This window comes from Leptosomus discolor, chromosome 1, assembly GCF_034619465.1.
Source record: "Leptosomus discolor isolate bLepDis1 chromosome 1, bLepDis1.hap2, whole genome shotgun sequence".
In the NCBI taxonomy this organism is placed as follows: Eukaryota; Metazoa; Chordata; class Aves; order Leptosomiformes; family Leptosomidae; genus Leptosomus; species Leptosomus discolor.
In genome coordinates, this window is record NC_141391.1 from 129926316 (window position 1) to 129947773 (window position 21458).

At 45.5% G+C, this 21458-nt stretch overlaps 1 protein-coding gene across 2 annotated transcripts in view; it reads left to right on the top strand.

Moving 5' to 3' along the window:
* Positions 1–16993, top strand: part of CFAP91 (cilia and flagella associated protein 91) — a 32725-nt gene extending 15732 nt beyond the window's left edge. For both annotated transcript variants that reach the window (XM_086464507.1, XM_086464516.1), the window contains 7 exons: positions 1256–1372; positions 4416–4487; positions 7255–7401; positions 10501–10722; positions 12010–12158; positions 13368–13459; positions 16692–16993. In XM_086464507.1, coding sequence (XP_086320633.1) covers positions 1256–1372; positions 4416–4487; positions 7255–7401; positions 10501–10722; positions 12010–12158; positions 13368–13459; positions 16692–16993 — 1101 coding nt within the window. The remainder of the gene's footprint in view (positions 1–1255; positions 1373–4415; positions 4488–7254; positions 7402–10500; positions 10723–12009; positions 12159–13367; positions 13460–16691) is intronic.
* The last annotated feature ends 4465 nt before the right edge of the window (positions 16994–21458 follow it).

Consider the following 21458-nt stretch of genomic DNA (forward strand, 5'->3'; position numbering starts at 1 on the left):
CTGGAATATGCCTGTTCTTTTGGTAATAAAGACTACAGATCCAACCCATACAGTCATAGGGTTATAATTTTGAAGGTGCTTTAAATGTACACACTCTCTTCCCTTTTAATTGCGAGACAAAGTGTGATGTCCCACAGCAGGCAAGTGTTGCCGTGCAGTTGGAAATGATTATCTGAAAGTCTTGTTCTAAGTAGCTTGTGATGGGAAGTTGGCAGGACTAACAGTTTGAGGATGTCCCTAAACAGTTTGATAATGTCTTGAAAGAATTGAGGCCATGGTGGCGTCTCCAGTCCTAGTCTGCTTTGGCTGGCAAGGTTTGGCATCTGCCACCAAGCAGCTGCAAGCAAGATAAAACCCACTCTTAATGGCCTTGTGGGTTTTCTTGGTTGAAGGAAGTTCTCAGGCAAGCTGGTTTCCCTTTCACCCTTAGTCCACTTGTACAGGTGCTGTGGGTGCCACTGGGCTGCTGGGCGATTGCAGATGAACAGAGAAGAGTTTCAAAATATCTTTTGCAAGGAAGGGGTCCTGGTTCAACCCTGCACAGTAGCAGCATAATATACAAAGACATTTCACTGAGGAAGGGCCACAGAACAGTGACAAGACACTCGTCAAGTGACCCCCTTCATAAAATCTCCTGACCACAGAACATTTCTAACCTGCAGCAACAAGCACTATACCCATAGTTAAAAGCAAAGAGTTATAATCATTCTGTACTGATAATTTAATTACAAACTGTAATTAAATTGTGATATTCCTACCCATTTTTCATGTTCTGAAAGAATCTTACCTCTGTCTTACAGGAAATATGTTTTTGTCATTGTATAAGGAAAGTAACACACGCAACTGCCTTTGCTGCATATGGGTCAGGGTTTAATTGATTCAATGAAATTCCTATTTTAAATATGAAATATGCTTTTGCTTAAGAATGTATTATATTAGAGATTAAGATCATAGCAATTTTAGATGATTCACTCTATGCAATTGCTTGTAAATATAGTAAACTCTCGCTTCTTTCTGACGTATGATTTTGAAATTCCCATCAGTATCTGCTGACCAACCAATAGCCTCATCTACTGACCATATTCGGTTTTTTAGTTGATGTGCAGTAAGAAATAGAAGCCACAAGCCCACAAAGTGCAAAATACTTTCAGCGCCCTGTAGTCAGTGTGATCAGCAGCAGTCACTGTCTGGAGGACTGGATTTACTGTGTTGTTCTATCTAGCCCAGTTCTGATTAAATTGTATGCCTATTCCAGGCACTACTGGAGAAGAAAAATGAAGTCAAGGAGCCAAAGAAGCCCCTCCGTTTCCTTCAAAAAGTAGAAAAGCCCATTCCTCGGCCACCCACCCCAATCCTGGAAAAACCATCGATTGTAAGTGGGCTGGTTTTAGCACCTTTTTTTTTTTTTTTCTGTTGATCCTTGATTGTTTCCTACACGGTTGTTAAAAGGAATGCCCAGAGAAGGAAAGAAGTGAGCTGTATCTTTTTTGTGTGTATTCATGCCAGAAATAGCCATCACTATTTCTTAAGACTCTTAGTCTCTCTTTATTCTATAAAGATACTAGCAGCTGAAGAATTGAAAATCTTTTATGATATCTGTTGGCCAAATCCCTAACTAAACTTTATTTTATAGACATAAATTAGTAGACATGTTACTCCCTTGTTCTTGAGGAACAAAAAGGCAGAATCATGTTGTTGTTGTTGTTGTTGTTATTCAGTGTCTTCCAGCCTTCTGATCTGACAACACTATCGTAATCCAGTGGAGCAATTAAGTTTAGTCCCATTGAAGTAAGTGAGACTTTGGGTGCTTAGCACTGAGCATGCCCTTCATTAATTTGCTGGAGTGAAGCTCTTGTCATCGTGCAGGATGCAGTCTTTGATGAGCATGCTCCAGTTCACAGAAGATTATTCTTCTGCAGAGACTGAAATGGCAGTAATGATGTGTCATGGGGGATGTGATATGCTTGTAGGAAAAAACAGCTTTTTTAGGGGAGCTGCAACTTCTTTTCCTTTCTTAAAGTAATGTACTTAACTTGCCCCAGTGGATTGTTTTGTCTGCTTAGTAACACAATTTGCATGATGTAGTAAGAATCAGACACAATTACCATTTAAACTTGTGAATTTAAGAGTCACACAACCATGGAAATGAGAAAGTCTTATTAGATCATCAATGCTGTCTTCCTTTGTTCAGTATGATGCCCTATGTTTTATACAGTCTATTTTAAGATGACTGAAACAAGAATATCTCCTTGGGAAGAGCTTTCCACAGCTTTACTGACTCCTAGGTATTAGATATTGTATTGCAGCGGTAGGATTACACTATTTAGATTTACAGTTTAGCAGATTTTTAACTATTTCCTGGTAACATGGAAAAAAAATTAGAAAGGTTTATTCCCCAGTTATGGTAATTCTTGAGCGTGTTTACAAATTATAGTCTGTTTTAAAGAGTTCCAATACAATAGAATTCCACCTAAATGAATTCTGTCAGTATTTGGTTTATTTTCAAGTATCTTTGTGTGTGAACACATGAAAGAGTGGAGCTCTTCTCAGTGAAGCTCCCTCTGTAAAATCAGGCCACTTCAGCCACTGAAGAGCAGCGCTAACATCTCCGGCCTTGCAGAATCCAAGTAAGGTTTCTCCTACCAGCTGGCTGTGAGGAGCACTGAAAGCAAGGCTCTTCCCTGTTGCTAATGCTTCTCTTCCTGCCATACACAGATATCAGTACCAACTGCTAAAAGTGCACCAGCCTCTTCCTGCTGGAGTTGAGGATCTCAAAAGGAAAGCGTGACAGGCAGGTGACATGGACCACAAGGGATATAAAAGAAAGTGGAGAGAATGGAGGCACTACTGCAGCCCTCCTCAACTGCTCTCCCCAAGTCATTTCTTACACACTTACAAGCCACAACGAGCACACAGAGCACCTCCGAATTGCTTCACTGGTTTATCACTTTCTCCCAGCCCCCTCTAGTTTTCAGCCTGCTCCTAGATCTTTCTGTATCCTTAATGCATTTTTCTTTCCTGTAGGGCATGATAGGCTTTCCATCTCCCCTCATCCTTTCCTGCTGGCCTGTAGCAGGCAGATGGAGAAGTGGATGATTACCTTTGCTAAGGCATCATTTGCAGCACTGAACAACAGAAGTACAGAAAAATGAATCGCACAAAAATTTAAACCAAATCTTAGCTTAAATCAGTCCAAGCAGTTTGGCTTACCTGTCCAGTATATGTGCATCTCCATATCCAAAACGCTGTCCTGAAGGACTTTCACACTGTAGCCAGGTGATGTGGTACACTTTAGCTCTCTAACTGGACTGGAAATTCATCCCTTCTTTTCAGAGAAAAAGAACATACCAAATCATAAGGCAGCCCTTTGGCTAGTTCTGCTTTGCTCCTTCTGGGTGGTGGTGTGGAAAGGCAGGAATGCTTCCTTTTGCATTTGGAAAACTTAATCTTCAACACCTAAGAAAAAACAGATACTGAGATTCAAGCCCACACCACTTCTCTCATCCCACGCTCTTCCCTGTTTTTCCGACACTTCTAAAATACCACAGTTCAATGCAGACCTCATAGGGTTTTTAGTAAAAAAACTTCTTGTAATTTTTAGATTTCTTTTTTTCTTCCCCAGGCACCCAATTGCCTTTTTCCTTCTGCTGCTGTCATTCCAGACTAGAATACCTCTCAGGAAGTAAAAATGCTGCCAGCTGTGCTTCATCTATTTAAAATAAGCCTTTTTTTTCCTCCTATGGTCATGTTCCCTTTCCCTCCCTACTCCATCATTCTTCCAAGTTGGTATCAGTCACACAGTGCTAGGCCAGTAAAGTTCTCAAAGAGACAAATCACAATATAATGTAATTAGTTTTACTTCCAAACTATCACTTTCTGATTTTTAAATTTACTGAGTTACTCTGATAAAGGTCACCACTGGGATAAATATCAAAAGAAAAACTGTATATGCTCCCTTTTAATTTAATCCCTTTATTTATGGTTAATAGTTCTCTTGCTCCCCCTTCAATAATAATTCTATCCCCTTAGTGTCTTGACCTGTTAAATTAATGTAGCTGATGCTCATTTTGCAAACTCAGGTTCAGTCAAGCTACAAATAGTACTTCTAATGCAGACAGTAATTTTCTCCATCAGTATCTCCTTAGCATTGGGTACTCATCTCTAAAGACCCTCTAAAATCTTAAATAGAATCTAATTATACAGCCTTTCTCCCCCATCTCTGGTAAAACATGGAAGTACGTATTATTCTGACTCACCTTCCTTTCCGTAGAAATTAGAAGAATGGTGTTCAGAAACAACTGAGAAAAAGCTGGATATGACTTAGATTTTTTGATCGTTAGATGGATAATGTATAGAAATCTCAGTCTCCAAAGAAATAATTAATTATTGAGTGGTTATTTGTTGTGTTTTGGCAGGAGGAAGAGGAAACAGAACTGGCCGTGATCTGTCTGCAGCAGTTGCTCCGAGGGAGAGCTATTCAGAACATGGTATTCTGTGTCTCTTTCTTTGTGTCTGTCTTCAGAATGATGGTGGGAATGACTGAAAGTGTGTTTGCAATCTTTCTTCCACAGTACTAATCAAGGGTGATGAGGCTTCTGCAGCATATCCTTCTGTATGTCCTAGGTATGACTCCTTCTGGAGTCCTTCAAGGCTGAAGTCTTTGCTCTCCAGCCCAAATTTTACAGGAACTTCTAGGTTCCTACACATGCCTGTGAGTGTCTCTCTGTTTCTGCCATCCCTTACCCCCTACTGTTTAATTAGATGCCTCATAGCAGAATTACTCAAATAGCAAATTCTAGATTAGATCTGGACCATGAGTGCATCCTGCCTTGATTATGCCAAGATCCCAGGCTCAAGAAACCTCCCACATCCCAGTAGGGCAGCTTGTATTTCATACCATCTTTCCAGTTTCCTGTGATGTTGAGCTGAATCTTAGATGAGGAGCAACTGAAGCACACCACCATGCTTTCCAGCAAGTGCATGATGTACCATTCTGCTTTCAGTGGAGCAGAAGTGGATCTAGGTGAAAACTGAGCAGCCATGCCTTCTGGGCTTTATATTAAGCAAGTCTATCACTTTTGATCAGTGAGTCCAAAAGGTTTGTTTTCATGTCTGCTGAGAATATAATTGATATTTTCTTCTCCGGGGAGACCTTATAGTGGTCTTCCAATACCTGAAAGGGGCCTACAAGAAGGCTGGGGAGGGACTTTTTACAAGGGCCTGCAGTGATAGGATGAGGGGTGATGGTTGGAAGCTGGGAGAGGGCAGGTTTAGACTAGATATCACAGAATGTTAGGGGTTGGAAGGGACCTCGAAAGATCATCCAGTCCAATCCCCCTGTCAGAGCAGGACCACCTAGAGTAGATCACACAGGAATACGTCCAGGTGGGTTTTGAACGTCTCCAGAGAAGCAGACTCCACAACCTCTCTGGGCAGCCTGTTCCAGGGCTCTGTCACCCTCACAGGGAAAAAGGTTTTCCTTGTGTTAATGTGGAACCTCCTGTGCTCCAGCTGGCACCCATTGCCCCTTGTCCTGTCATTGGCCATCACCGAGAAGAGCCCAGCTCCATCCTCCTGACACTCACCCTTTACATATTTATAAACATTCATGAGGTCACCCCTCAGTCTCCTCCAAGCTAAAGAGACCCAGCTCCCTCAGCCTTTCATCATAAGGGAGATGTTCCACCCCCTTAATCACCTCTGTGGCTCTGCGCTGGACTCTTTCAAGCAGCTCCCTGTCCTTCTTGAACTGGGGGGCCCAGAACTGAACACAGTATTCCAGAGGCGGTCTCACCAGGGCAGAGTAGAGGGGGAGGAGAACCTCCCTTGACCTCCTGACCACATCCCTTCTAACACACCCCAGGATGCCATTGGCCTTCTCGGCCACAAAGGCACACTGCTGGCTCATGGTCATCCTGCTGCCCACCAGGACCCCCAGGTCCCTTTCCCCTACACTACTCTCTAACAGCTCAGTCCCCAACCTGTACCGGTACATGGGGTTGTTCTTTCCCAGATGCAAGACTCTACACTTGCCCTTGTTTTATTTCATTAAATTTCTCCCCACCCAGCTCTCCAGCCTGTCCAGGTCTCTCTGAATGGCAGCACAGCCTTCTGGTGTGTCAGCCACTCCTCCCAAAGATACAAGGAAGTTTTTCACCCTGAGGGTGATGAAACACTGGAACACGGTGCCTAAGGAAGTTCTGGGTGCGCCATCCCTGGCAGTGTTCAAGGCCAGGTTGGATGGAGCCTTGAGCAACCTGGTCTAGTGGGAGGTGTCCCTGCCATGGCAGGGGGGTTGGAACTGGATGGTCTTTGAGGTCTCTTCCAAGCAAACCATTCTGTGGTTCTATGATTCTATGACTTAATGTTTGTGAAGTGTTCCCATGTGGGACCCTGACCTGAGCTTTAGCAAACAATGCAATGTTGTGAAAATGGCTTGAGGTGGAATATAGACTTCCCAAGTCTTCTCCAGTTCTGTGGGGATCTATGAGAAGGATGTTTGATGCCACTGCAGGACTGTTGACTTGCACGTCTGGAAACATCCTGTCATTTTAGGAATCTCCTTCCAGCTACTACTGGACCAGAAATGTGTGACTCAGTTGGAGAATGATATGAGCAGGTCTGAATTATCCTTTGTTGCTATTGGAGGTCCTGTTGGAAGAGAGGGGGAATGAAATAAGAGTCAGGGGAGGGCTGGGTCACATAATCACATATCAGGGACCGCAGTAGTTTCAACAACCTCCGCACCAATTTATTGATTTGAGCTATTTGGTCTCCCTCAAGATGAAGGTCAGAGAACAGTAGATGTTGAAACAGGAGACATCTAACCCTGAACTGAGGAAATGGGGCAAAGCTCACGCTTGGAAGCATTGATATTGAGGCTGATATAAAAGGATATCTAGAAGACTATTGCCCTTTCCACTTGACATTGGTGATGCTGTTCTGCATGCCAGTGGTTTGAGTTCTGGGTGAAGACAAGCAGAATTAAAAAAATATGTATTTTGTAATAAAGTAGCAAGGGATCATCCACAGCAGAAGGTCTCAACGTTCGTCTTCTATGCAGGAGAGTTTAGGCAAGATTCACCTGACAGCTGTAGTGTTTGCCTAAATGCAGCCACAAATTCGTTACGGGGAACTAGGTCTTGGAAACAGCTGGCCTTGCAACTTGGAGAAAAAGGGTGTGCTCTGCTGGCAAAACATGTTGGCCTATATGCTCCTTTTAATATGCTTGGTTGTTTTAACTTTCTTTTAAAGATGTATGAAGGGAAGGAGAAGCGGCTGGAACTGATCCGAGAGCTGCGCACCACTCACGCACTCCAGGAGGATGGACAGCTGCTTTTGAAGGCAGAGGAGCAAATGACACTGGCTCTACAGCAACAGCATGACTTGAAGATGCACAAGGTTTGCCCGTATAGATGGGAAGGCTAATTCACAACACTGTCCTGACCCAGCGCTCTGTGCTTGCGGTACCACCAACACTCTTGCATTTAATTTCTTTATGTTTTCCATTAGCCACAGCCCAGAAAGCACCCCAAGTAACAAAACTACTCGCCTAGCACAGGCCAAGCATTGAATGCCTGCGAGGCTAAAATTGCTCTTTCACTGCTGTGGGGGCTCTGGGGAATCTCAGAAACAGACTGAGGCGCCCTGACCACAGCTGCTACCCAGGCTGCACTTGCTTTGTTTGCAGACAGAGCACTTACACATATTTACAGGGCTTTGAACAAACTGCACTGTCAGACAAACCTCAATTTTCCCACATTTCAATCTGTTTGGCTGGTGCTGTGACCCGGCATCACAATACATGCTTGTCACTCACATCTGTCAGATGTTTTACTGAATGTATATTACTGCTCTGTCATTTCCCTGTTCCCTTTCTAGCTTGGCACCCTCTCAGGCTCCTCCTGAGGCACAAAACAGCACAAAAGAAGCCAAAGTGGACTTTGTAAATCTTGCTGGGCTCAAGACTTCTAGGACCTTAGCAATGGTGTCACATTAGTGTACTTGCCACTGTTATGGAGAACAGAGAAATTTTGGGCTCCATCCTCTGCCGAGGATCTAGTGAGAGCTGGGGATGGAAATTCCCATCCTATTTCCTTGGAGGGCCACAACCTTCCAGACTAAAGTGAATCAAATGACAGATGCTGGTCTGAAATGGATCATAAATAAATTTTGTCCAGACTTCACCACATCTCAGGTACACAGCATCTCCCGCATTTCTGCAGGTTTTCCTATAGTTTTTACTACTCTCCTGTTTCCCAGTGACCAGCTGTGAGGCAATTCTGCAGGTTCCAGATTATGATAACAGCATCCGCTGGCCAGCTGGCCTGGTGGAGATGAAGCCAGACCACTGCTTCCCGCTGGGTGGGCAGCAACAAAATTTCCCCTCAGCTCTCAGTAAAAATTGAACCGTGTGACTGTGGTTTATCATTTTGATAAAACACAAGTTTATCATTTCCAGATGCTCTCTCATACACGGGAAGCCCAGGTGTGGGATGCAGGAACACAGACTTTTTTTTCTACTGAGGCATTAAGAGAAAAATAAAAGCCTTAAGTGTTAGGAACTTGAAATGCTCCTTCTCTTCTAGAAGTCTAGGTGAGAGCGAAGGAGAGAGCTCACCATAATGACATTCATAGGCAAGGAGAGATGGTAGAGATGCTGACCTCTGATCTCAGAATTTCCTTTTGGGAGAGCCACTATCCCCCTCTGCTGGTATCTATCTCCCATACTCTTGCATTTTTTTTTTTTTTAGCATGTCTCTGAAGGCATACAGTCCAAGGCTCAGGTCTTCAAGCATCTTGACTTTAAAACTCTCTGGAATGCATGTGCAGGAGTTCTCTATGTGTGTGGCTATTTTAGAAAGTCACTGACGACTCACAGTTCTGTAGTTTTTGATGTTCACAGTTTTTTTCACGGTTTTGACCTTTCCAGTATAAAAAGAGGCATTTTTCAAGAAATGTTCCCTGCAGAAAGAGGACAGAAACTCCAGATAAAATGGTCAAAGATGAGGGGTTGAAAATTTCCAACCTCGTATGTAACAGAAGTCTAAGACAAGAGTATTCCTGAATTGTTTTCCTCCATCTCACACCAGTTTGAGACACAGCACCTGGAGCAATAAAGAGGAAGCAGCACATTAGTTCCAAGTTATCCCTCCCTCAGTGTGCTGCTGCAGTTACTGCGTTGCCTTCCTCCATCTTAAACACCTATGGGCTAAGCGCTGTTACTTCTAGATGTGTGCAACACTGACAATCCCACTTTCTTTGAAACACTGCGTGAGCAAATGGCACAGCATTATAAGATGATTTATCGCTCCTTGTCCAGGATATTTCGGCTCCATTTTGAGTTTTATGTTCGGGTCTACTCTGGTGTTGCCTGTTTGTTCCAACAGAAACACAGCATCCCAGCCAGTTCCAGACATTCCCTCCTGCCAAGGACTGTGGCTTCATAGTCCATGCTGGAGATAATGAACTTACCATAGACCTCGTCCCTTTCCAAAGTGCAATCACACATACCCAACCCATAAAACATGATGTGCTTGGAACAAGGAGTGAACGGCACAGTAACACTGAACACCTGGAATCTAGTCTCAGCTCTGTCACAGACTTTCTGATTTTCCATTACCTGAAATTTTGAGGTTTCGTTTGCACTTATGCAAACTCAATATGATTACTGTTGATTTGAAGTTGTTAGCAGCTAGTAACTTGTACAGTTTTAGGTAATAACTCAATACTTAAAACTGCAGGGAGTCACGGCTGCTGTATTAGCTCAGCAAGTTGAATCATTTTGGTCGCATCATGAATGCGCAACCAAAGACATACCATTCCACTGAGGTGGCTTTGAACTGTAACAAACATTTTGTGTCCTTAGAAGGGTATAGAAATGTGTTTGTACTCACAATTGCAGTTTGCTAAGTCTTTACTCAAGCTTCCTGCTCATAAAGATTGAGGGGTTACTTTCCAAATGCTAGAAAGAAGCTTCATTTGCAACTTTTGATCCTATTTTTCTGTTCTGGTCTACCTAAGCTTAGCACAGAAAGATGGAGGATATGCAGCTGAAGTCATTTCATTGTCACTTTTATACCTCCCCTTTCTTGGTCTGGGCAGTGGAGCGTTGCAGATCGCCTCTGCAATTATTCTGATTATACTCAGCCACAAAAGCGGTTCGTAATACCTGGAATACAGCACGTCTAGTGCTTGATCTCCTCCGACCCAAGCACACGGGCTGCTTGTCCTAGTCTGACAGTATCAGGACTATTCCCATCCTGACTAGTTTTGCCTCTTTATGCCATCAGAGCCTATATACAGGAACATTACATTATGCAGGATCCAAGCCAGCGCATGTAAAACAAGAAGAATGCCAAAACTCCTAGGGTTGTCCCATGGCTGGTCTGAGTGGATGTGGCAGAGCTGTTTCACATGCCTGTGGTAGTCCTGGGACTTTGAACAACATTCCTGGGGTTTGTAACACAATTCTTTGTACTTTTTTTTTTTTTTTTAAAGCTGTCATCAGTGGAAAACCACTTGGCCAGGGAAGAAGGAAGGGCACTGGCGAACATATTCGATTTCCTGTCCAAAGAGCTGGTGAGGCTGCAAGAAGAACGGAAGATCCATGCTTTTGTGATGCTGGCTGAGAGGCAGAGGCGGATGCGGGAAGCGGAGGAGAGCGGACGTCGTCAGGTGGAAGAGAGGCGGCGTCAGGAAGAGGATGAGATTTTCAAACAGGCAAGAGAGGGAGACTGGTGGGACTGTGGGTGGTTTGTAGGAACTGCCTCCTTGTGGAAAGGTCCAGATGGAGGGGAGGTGCTTCAGCTCTGACTTTGGTGATGGCTAGATTTAAAATTGAGGGTGAAGGCTGAGTGAAGAGAGGGCAATTCCTTCCTAGAAGAGTCATGCCTGTTAAATTAAGGGTGATCTGAATACCCCTACAGACAGTCCTGTTAGGCATATCATGAATGGATGTAGGTTTCTAAATTTTTACAACAAACATATATGGAGAGCAGATGTACCGAGATACCTTGAGGAATAATGTTTTGTCAGCACTTGGTCTATCCAGCAGAACTATTATGAGCTCTCCCAGGAAGGATGCCTTTAAGCAAGGTTTTGGAAAGATTTTGCCCCCCAAAAGTGGACTGCAAATAACAAGAAGTACAGCAATTATTCTGAAGTAATGATAATGAATAAAATAACCTTGAAATCCAGAAACAAAAATCATGAATCACCATATTCCATAGCTATTCTGTAGTCCTATTCCTATTCCCTAGCTCCTGACTTCATGAAGCTTTTTTCTCCCACTTGAAAGGAATGAGTGGGAGCCTAATTGACTAAACCAATAATTTTCAAACTTTGTGGGAGGAGGTTAATACCAAGAGAGTCTGGCATCATGTTTATTTTTCTTTTAATTTTTAGCTTCTTCTCTTTCTTACCTTTTCTACATCTCTGAGCAGGACACAAGGAGGGTCAAAGTGCCGTAAGCTTACGCCCTTCAGACTAGCAGAAGGAAAACACCCATTTCTAGAATCTCTGCTCTACAACCATTGTAAGGAAACCAGTAATTTTATCTTGGCTATTCATGTCACTTTGACTGCCTTGATGGAACCTTTTCCTTCAGGATTTGTTTGAATGGAAGCTGATGAATTAACTGAAGTCAGTGGTTATTACTTGGCAGTTGTTGCTCAGGGGACCATGAGAATTGAGGAAGCAACTGCCATTGCATTCACAGAACTAACCTGCTGCAGCAGATTGGATCTACAGATAAGTCTTTCTTCCACCACTGGTTCTTTCCTGCATTTGTTTCTGTTCAATCAGCTCTCAGATAGAATTATTAGAAAATCAATTTTTACACAAGTTATTCTTCCCAGAAAGCACCTCTGAAACCAGATCTCAGGCTGGCCTGCCTGAAATGAAGAGTCTGGTGAAAATCTGTTGTTCTTGCTTCTTTGGAAATCTGCTTCCACCACACTCCTGGCACAGCAACAGGCAGAGGAACAATACCTCGGTGTTTTGTTCCAGGTGGTGAAAGTGCAGCAGAGCACTATTGACTCCTACTTGGAAGACATTGTCCTGAGTAGCATGGAGAACACAGCTGAAGAACAAGCCAGGGAAGAGGTTCAGAGAATGGCTGTAGAAATCAATGACATCGCTTACGAAATGGAAAGTCGGTACGTTATTAAACAGCACGTTAGAGGCTGTTTACAGCAGTTTAGGACCTGCCTGACCATCTGCATCTGTGGTTACGTGTATAATCTGAGACATGGGAAGGGCAGAGCAATACCGTTCGTGATCGCTTCATTAGTGCGATGCTGTATGGGAACCACACTGTTACCACCTGGTACATGCATATAAATCCATCAGAGCCTTATTTCTATACAGCATGTGCCAGGTTCCCTTTGCAAATCACTTGTGGAATCTGTGAATCACCCTTTTTAGACTTCTCGATGCCAGTGTGATGCTGTGACTGAGCTTTAAGTGAATCTGGGAACTGCCTAAAGCAATACCCATTCATACAGGTCTTTTCACTTATTTACACTACTACAGAAAATCGTTTTGAAAGAAATGCTAAAAGATACAGCTATACAGCTGCCTTTCATTCTGGAGTGGCTGTTCTTTAAGAAACTGCCAATTTCCATGGGGGTCAGTCATACTGATGGCTGCCTGACAAGGCACTTTGAGTCGAGTAAGTTGTTGAGAACACCACAGTCTTGTGTTTGGCTGGGGCATCAGCAGTGAATACTTTTTAGGACCTGCCAACCCCCCAGTTCAGTTTCTATGCTCTTTTTTTGGAATTGAGCCATAAAAATCCCAATGACACAGTGACTCTGCTATGGTACAGCAGCTGTGTATTTTGTAACTGGATGAATACAACCAGAATGTTGAAATCCTTGGGGAGAATGAAGCGTAGATAATGCATGCAGCCCCTGGGCCAATTGGGAACCCACCAAACACTGGCATGGAAAAGAGCATGGGGACCGGCCAAATGCAGAGTCACAAAAGGGAAGAATTTAGCAAACTCAGCAATGGGCCAAAGACTAAATTGACAAAAGACACAAACCCTCAGAGGTATCTGCGTGTCTAACTCAGTTTGTCATCAGCAAGAACCGGGCTCCTAAATACCTTCAGGAGTCTAGGGTGATCTTCTCCCTGGAAATATTGCTTTCCAATGCAGTATTGACACATTGGCAGTGCAGGGCAAAGGAGAATAGTCACACTGTCACCTATTTCTAGGATAAAGAGAGACACAGCTGACAATTACTGCCATGACAATACACTCCCTTGAAAATAGTGAGACTATTTATAAAGAAGTCTCGTGTTTGCAGAGGAAATTAAAAATTAAATTAAAATACTAATACCACTCTGCATCTGTTCTGTAGTCTAACCCACCTACAGTCAGAAGAGATTGTAGCAGAGCTGGTTTATGATTTCCTGATTCCAGAAGCTGAGAAAATGTCTACCAGAGAAAAAGGTAAGGAGTCCATAACTTTATTCTCGTCATGAACTGGTCCACCCTCCTCACTTTAGCTCACTGAAAGGAAAGATGCAGTGCCAAGAGTTCTCAGTTCTCTGAGATTCCTCTTCTGCACTCTGCAGGTAGAAAGTTAAGCCTTCTGACTCTTTTTCACCAATTTCTTATGAGTTTTAGTTTTTTAAAATGGTGGCCTGAATTCAGACCTAATAGAAATTTGGTGTATCTATCTGCAACAACAAAACTATATGAAAAGAAGCAGCCCGTTGCACCTTCAAAAACAAACTGGGAAAATCTTCTAGGTAGTGTGGCTGTGAATTGTCTGTTATATGGCAGTGTCTAAAAACTGTAGAAGTCTTTAACAGACGGATTACATAAATATATGCCATATGTGAAAGGAAAATTATATGCTTTCCTATGCTTTCCACCTCCCCCCCCAGCTGGTTGCGAGCTAGAAGCAAAGATAAGGTTTTAGGGTTGACTGTGGTGGCATCGTGTTTTATGTAGATAATCTTGCAGTTGTAAAGGATGCTTCTGTTTAGCCAAAATGGAATAGTATCTGTCAAAATACAGAGAGGAAGGTCATGGAAACCTGTGTATCACATTGAGTATTATGAATAAATGGCTGTTCTTAACTGGGATGTTTCCACTGACCAGCACATTCAGAAGACCATGACTAAACCAGTCACTCTTAGCAAGTGGCTATAACCTAAGAAAAGCAATTGTATCACAATAGAGTCTGAAGTGGTCCTTGCCACAGCGTACTTTTCTGACTTGAGAACAAAGGCACGCACTTCACTGGGGTTTTTTTGTTGTTGTTTTGTGAATGAAAACACACAAACCTTGCAAACACCTTTCGTGGTCTCTGAATTGTGCAAACTTTTTCTTTCTAGTTTGCAATTTGTCGCAACAACAGTATCTATTCAGCAGCTGGCAATTCTGCTTAAGCTTAAATCAGCTCCCTTCTCCTTAGCCCTGCTTCTGCAAGCCTGCCGAAGCAGGTGATGTAATTTTAGTCAGTGAAGCCTGCAGCTTAGGCACTCACACACACAGGTTAGCCTATCTCAGAAAGGAGAACAGACAGAGAAGACCTGGAGATGGCCTAGGATTCTGGGCATACAGAGGTACCATCAAGGAAGAAAATATGTACTGGGCTTAAATGCAACAGCAGCTGATGGACAGAGCCCCTCAGAAGCACTCCCAAGCAACAGAGGAAAAAAAATCTTCAAAATCTGCAATAGCTACAGTGGGTTTGCCTGGCAAGCAGAGCTAGACTGAGACAAAAATTAAAGGGGTTGCTGGTGGAAGAGCTAGAGCAATAGGTGGTGAAGTACAAGAGCTCCTTCAAATGTGATCAGGTGAAATTTGCCACAATATTCATGTGACAGCAGATGTCAAATGTCAGGAAGAGACCTGGCTTATACTCTCTTCCGCCGTTTCTGCATGGGGTGGAGGGTACTCAGTACACTTAAGAGACAGCTGAATTCTACCAGGTGTATGCTGTGATGAACACATCCTGCCATAAACCTCCTGCACGGTGATACCTTCAGGGAAGCAGAATCAGTAACTATTCCATGTGAATCCAACGGAAATAGTGTCAAAGAATGGCGTTAGATCTCACGAGTGCATCAGCGTATTGCGTTTCTGTGGCAGCTTTTGAAGCTTTCCCTATAGTGAGCCAGGTTATTTGTTACAGAACTGTGTTTTAGCAATCGGGCACATGTTTGAGCATACACCTTCCTTGAAAGTAGGAGGAAGTGATTAGAGAGCACAGTTGTTTGGATTGCCAGAGGAGTAAACCCATTTATAGAACAAAGATTTGAGGGCCTGCAAGTTCAGTCTTTGCCTATGCTTTAGCTTCCCCTTAAACATCTCTGTTTTGCCATTACCTAGGCTTTTGTTCTCTTCGTATTTTTTTCTCCTCTTTTTGTCACATTCCCATGCATAAAAGCAGGGATTTTCCAACACCAGCTCATCCTGAAACCCTTCTGCACCTCAGTTCTGAACCTTCCCCCATTGGAAGTAGAAGTCAATGTGCTGATATGAAAAAAACCTGTTTTTAAAAGGACAATCACTCACCAGTTTGAGCCTGCTTTCATTTAGATGGAATTCACTGTGGATGGAGGAAGGGACTGCAGCAATACCAGGGGAATATTCCCAGTGTAGTTGTTGCAGTTCATGCATATACGATTGAAGCCAAAATGCCTTGGGTGGAGAAAGCTCTCCCTGGAATTGAGAGCTGGCTGGTGAAGGTCAGCGTTTCAAATGCAAGTGAGATCCTGTTACATTCACTGTCAACAAAATAGACCTGGGAGTTGGATAAACATAAACAGGAAGGGTTAGTAACATTGAGCAACTGAGTCAGTGGCAGATGCAGAACTGTGTGACAGTATGCAAGACACCAGTGGTTCAGATTCACAGTTAAAGTACAGCTCAGCCTTACAACATAAACAGACCAAAGCAACAAGGAAGTCTTGGACTTCTGCAGGGAAGTGACACAAGAGCCACAGCTTGTTCCTGCAACATTCCCCACACCATCCTTACAAGCACACAGTATTTCACTCCCCATGATTGTTTACCAGCATCTTAAGTCTAGAGAGGGAAAGAGGGAACAAAGAACAGTGAAGCGCAATGAAGAGAATTGTAGGGTGAATGCTCTGGCTTGGGTAGTTACTTCCCAAGAGGTGGGTTGGAAATATATGCAAATGAGATTGGATGAAAACTGTAAAACACAGTAAGGAACAACCCTGCAGCAGCAAAAGGGAGACGATAAGGTGGGTGACTTAATGTGTCTGTAGTGCCTCCAAGGCTTTCTTTGAACTCGGTAAGAGTTTCTCAGTGCGGGCACAATCCTAACACAGGAGAGGGCAGGTTTCAGCTCCAGGCTTCCAAAGGCCTGCTACGACTAACAGGCACTGAAGGAGAAGTTATTTTAAAGCCTGATAACTTGTCCTGGGCAGTTATGCCCTAAGCTGGAAAGGGAAACGCTTTGGCTTTGCTTCCCGCTGGGGGGCTGGCCTTCAAAGTGAAATGCGAAGTTGGTTGCTGCTATTAGGTGGCAGTAGAACACTTTCGGCCAAAGTTAGCAGGGCGTGATTTCTTTTTTTTTTTTTCCTGAGGTAGGGTTTTCCACAGCTGCAGGAAGGCTAAACGCTATTCCCTCCCTTCTCCCCTACGGAGGACGCTTTGCTGTATATTTCCAAGTAAAAGCCTTACCCCTTTTTCTGCGCAGTGAGGCAGTCCCAAAGAAAACACATCTATGCTGCTCATCAGATCATCCACAGGGGCACAGAGAGGGTAGTGGCTGATCTGGCACTACATCAGGAGACATCTGCCAGCGAGATAAAGGGAGATCCTCCTGCTGGGACAGCTAGCGCTGCTTTCCGTGGGACAGCTGCTGGACCAAGTGCAGCTGACGGCACTTGCTCTGCCCCAGCTGCATGCGAACTAGCTAAACTTCTGCGTGAAGAAAGCCCAGGAGAGGCAGCAGTGAACCCTTCTGATGGATCAGACAAGGATCCCACAGCCTCCTAGAGACAGAAGATGAGCCAGGTGAGTTTCCCTTCCCCTCCGTGATTTGAGCTCGGAGCATGGTGAAGGAGAGGGAAGCACATTATGATTACTTTTTTCAGGGCACCCAGAATGGAAAATCCTCTCTCTCCCTTGGGCCGTCCCTCCGGCTGCCTGCCAGCAATGTTGTCCTGGAACCACCCAGCATACATTTTGGTGTGGCAGCCCCAGTCCAGCCCCCTCCACCCCCTCCCCAACTAGCTTTGGACCTCATTAGCTAATTTTCCTCTTCTACTTATTAGGAGAAGCTTGAGTAAGAAAGCATTCCTTGTTTGTTTTCCTGGCACAGACCAATAAAGACCTTCACCTGGGCTTTTGACGGTATTTCCTTGCATCAATAACATTAAATGAAAAACTATTCTAGCAGTGGGAAGTTTTGAGCTGAGACCATACGCAGAGTCTTCTCTCAAGCATGTCCTACTGATTTCCTTAGTGGAGTAAAACAGGGTGGCTTCCTGCATTAGCACTGCTATTAATAAAGCATTGAAGTTGAATGAAGAGGGTCAGATCTTGCATCATCTTTTCACATAATTAGTCCTTGCACAAAGAAAAGGCGCCCTTGACCTCAGCAGGGTGGTTCCTGCCAACCAGGCAGTGTCTGGCACTGATAACCAAGGTGACAGCAGAATGACATGGCGGGGGCTGATGTAGCCTGTGCAAAGAACCCATTAGCCCAGCGCTTACAGCTTTCCCAGAGATGTTACTCTCTGGGCTGACCTCTTCTTGCTTTTTATCATCCCAAAGGAGAACAATTCTGGAAAGACTCTTATTTTTCTTAGAAGAGCGTTAGTCACTCTGGCTTTCCAGCTCCAGGGGGCTATGCAGAAGAGATGCTGGCTTTGCCTTCTTTGCAAGCAGGGGGGTGCTCCCGCTGAGGATGTCAGAAATCAGCGGGCTGCACACAGGCGCAGCGCATCTGATCAGAGAGCTGCCAGGGTCTTGCTCAGCTCTCCAGCACTCACCTGTCAAAATTCCTGAGGTCTGTGGGTTTAGCATCTGAAAGGTACAGTTGGACCTGCTACCAGCGTCAAAAACGCCCCAGCTTTTGGAGGAGCAGGCGCAGCCACACCGCCACACCCAAAGTGCTTGCTCATTGATGGCTACAACTTCTGCAACAAATAGCAGCGTTAGCTCGCAGTGCTGATGGGATCACGGGCTGTGCACTTCTGTCATTTCTCTGTAACTGAGAGCCCGTTCTTTGTGCTGGGTCTGTAAATCCTCAGGTATGGCCCAGCTAACTAATCCTGAACGTAGCGCTCCTCCTTCAAAGCACAAACCAGCAGCTGGTCAAAAATTGAGGCTCATTAGTGCATTCCTGCAAAAATTTTGCATCAGGTTTGGATTGGGCTGGGCCGAGGGTAGGGGGAATGGCAGGGAGGAGAGAGAGAGAGAGGGGAGAGAAAAAGTCTGAATACTGCCATATTCCACTGAGCTGTAAATAAGAACAGGAAACAGAGAGCTACACCAAGAAACCGCTGCTGGTCTCCAGGTCACTCACTGAACCAGGGGCACCAGGTGACTGGTGAGATCGGGCAACCTCTGTAAGTACTGCAGAATCTGGCAGGAGTCAGAGATAGGTGATGAGTTTTGGTTAGGACTCCGTGAGAATGATCCCATTAGGGTTTGGGGATTTGGGAACATTCCCGTAGCGTACATAGCTGGTCAGCAAAAAGGAAGGTAGCAAATACAAAAGCATAGAAAGAAACAGTGTCCGCGGCGTGGGAGGAGAAGCTGTGCAGGGATCGGCTCTTTTGCCTCAGGCCACCTTGGACAAATTTAGCCTGGTTGAAAGAGGGGGATAACATGAATCACAAGATCCAATGTAATAAGAGAGACATGGAAAACTTGATGCAGCAGAACAGTAGAACAGGAGGACTGATCCAGTGAGGCATTTACTGTATTTCTGAGATGGTGTGCTGAAATAAACGTTCTCTGTGTGGCTCACTGTACAATTTGAGGTTGTTTTAAAAAGATAAGAAGCATTCCGACAGGTGTGGGAACGTATGTAGGTTCCAGCACCCTGGTCTTCTGCAGAGATACAGCCCTCTGCACGACAACGAGGGGGCAGGGGACTCCAGATGCTATGCACAGGCTGAGCTATAAATGTGTTGGCTTCTGTTATGATTTAAGGGACACCGTCAGGGTACAGCCATCTTTTCCACATGACATTGCCTGGCGTGTAAACTGAAGGCCACGGCAGGATTTCTGCAGGAAACTGCTGTAGGAGCTGCTTTCAATTGTCACGTCTGGGGTTTTCTCCAAGCTTTGCAGAATGTGCTTTGAGAAAGAAAATGAGCACAGTGAGAGGGAATCGGGATCATAAATCCACAGCACAAGAATGCACCATTCCCGCTCCTAGCAGGAGCCAGAACAACCCTGGGGAGGAGCCTGTACCCGAAACAAACACAGCAGATGCCGCCAGGGCTGCACCAATACAGTGGAACCACTGGGGAAATTCTGCTTGTCCCGCTTTTCTTTGACCAGCTGCTGGCTGGGAGGGAGTCTGGCTGTGTCACTCTGCCGGCTTCTGCATCCTGATGGGTGGGGAGATGGGCTGAACCAAACGAGCCTCTGGGGTCACTGTGCGGTGAGAATGGTGAAAAATCGATCTCTGCAGTAAATGAATGAATGCAAATTGTCTCAGGTCCTCCCTGCTGATACGGCTCTTGCAGTGTGGAAGGAGGAAATCCTATCGCGGTAATTACAGTTCAGACCAGCCAAAAGGGCTTTTGGTAGAACACCTGGAGGCCAACACACCATTTTTACTGGACACTTACTATATCTACATTTTTTGTCAACATAGAAACACCACAAACCCCTGCTTTCCCATCTCTCTGCCTCCCTTAAAAGCAACTTGACCATCACAAAAGTCGCTGCTGCAGACCTGGCTGTGGCGCTGCTAAAAGAGTTCCTGCCGCTTTCTGAGCGCTGCTGTTTTCTCTGCTCCTGGGCTCGCAATTGCACAGGATCTGCTGCCACTTTGTTGGGCTCAATTCAGCCCTCACACAACTTTGGGGATCGCATTAACCCTACAAGTATGGTCCTCACATACCAAAGGATTTTAACAAGGACCAATTGCATTGATACTAACTTCACCTCCTCGCAGTTCTGTCTCCCTGCTTCCACCAAAATCCTGTTCCTGCAGCTTTTCCTGTATTTTTCTGACTGTTGAGTCTGTATCTTCTCGGCATCCACCAGCCTCCTCCCCTCGGTGCCCTCCAGAGTGGGGCCTGGGCTCGGAAGAGGAGCTGTTGTTTCCCGTGTGTGCCCTCCACCCCACTGGAGAGGCAGGAATTGTTTTGAACCTCTGCCAAAACTGCCAACTCCCCGAGACGTAACGTGTACACCTGGACGAGTCAATTCCATTTGCCCGGGACCCCTCTGGATCGAGGCCTCCGCCTCCCCTCATGGCCGCTGACGGCAGCAGAACCGGCAGGGAAAGCACCGCGGCAGGCGCTGTTTGCAGGGGACAGACAACCCCGGCGGCCCCATAGGAAAAGGTGTGTGCTTGAACCCGGGGAGAGGCAGCTCTGGCTCTGTGCTCCGATCTGCTGTCGTTTGTTCCCGCTCATTCTTTCATTTCTCCCGCGCGCTGCATGCGCCCCACGCACCTCTTCCTCCACCTCCTGTGGCTGGAGTCCAGGCCGCTTCTCTCGGCCTCACTGCCACGTGCCAAAGCCCAGTCCCTCACGCAGCACTCGGAAGGGACGCCCCGTCCCCGTTTCCTTCCTGGGCTGCTCACCTCTATCCACTTGTTGCTCAGGGCCAGAGCCCACCCTGGCCTGCCTGGCTCCGCACGCCATCCCCAACCCACCCGAGAGCTGTGGCTGCCCCTGCGAACACTCACCATTGCGGATGGCCACTAGCCTACGGCTGGTCGGACCTGTTGCACAGCCCAGGCCGTGCCCAGCCGTCTGAGATTTATCACATCGAGTTCGCCCCGATGGGGAGCTTTCATAGTAACCTGCGCTCCTTGCCCACGCTGGAGCTCCTCGGTCAGTGCTGGGCGCGGGGACGTTCATCCTCTTCCTCGGGGCAGCGGCGGGAAGCGTGCGGTGCTACCTGCAATGCAAACTGCAGTGAGCTAATTGCAGCTGCGCAGCAAGGACCCGATGCTGTTGCTCTTGGTGACAACGTCAGCGCTGAGCGTGAACGACACCAGTGCTCTGAATACAGATGCAGCGAGATGCCGGAAATATTTAACCAGTGCTCTTACGTAGCCCCTTAACTGAGAGCGCACTAAACCTTCTCCTAAATACACTTCTTGGCCAGCATCTTCTCGCTCACCGTTTTACATCGCTGGCATTTGGAAAGCAGCCACTCCCACCAGCATTATGGAGACTGGAAAGCTGCATTCGCTCCTCTCTTCTTAAGTTGCTGCAGGATCGATCCTAAGAACGAATCCCCCTTTTGTTTATTACTGAGCCAG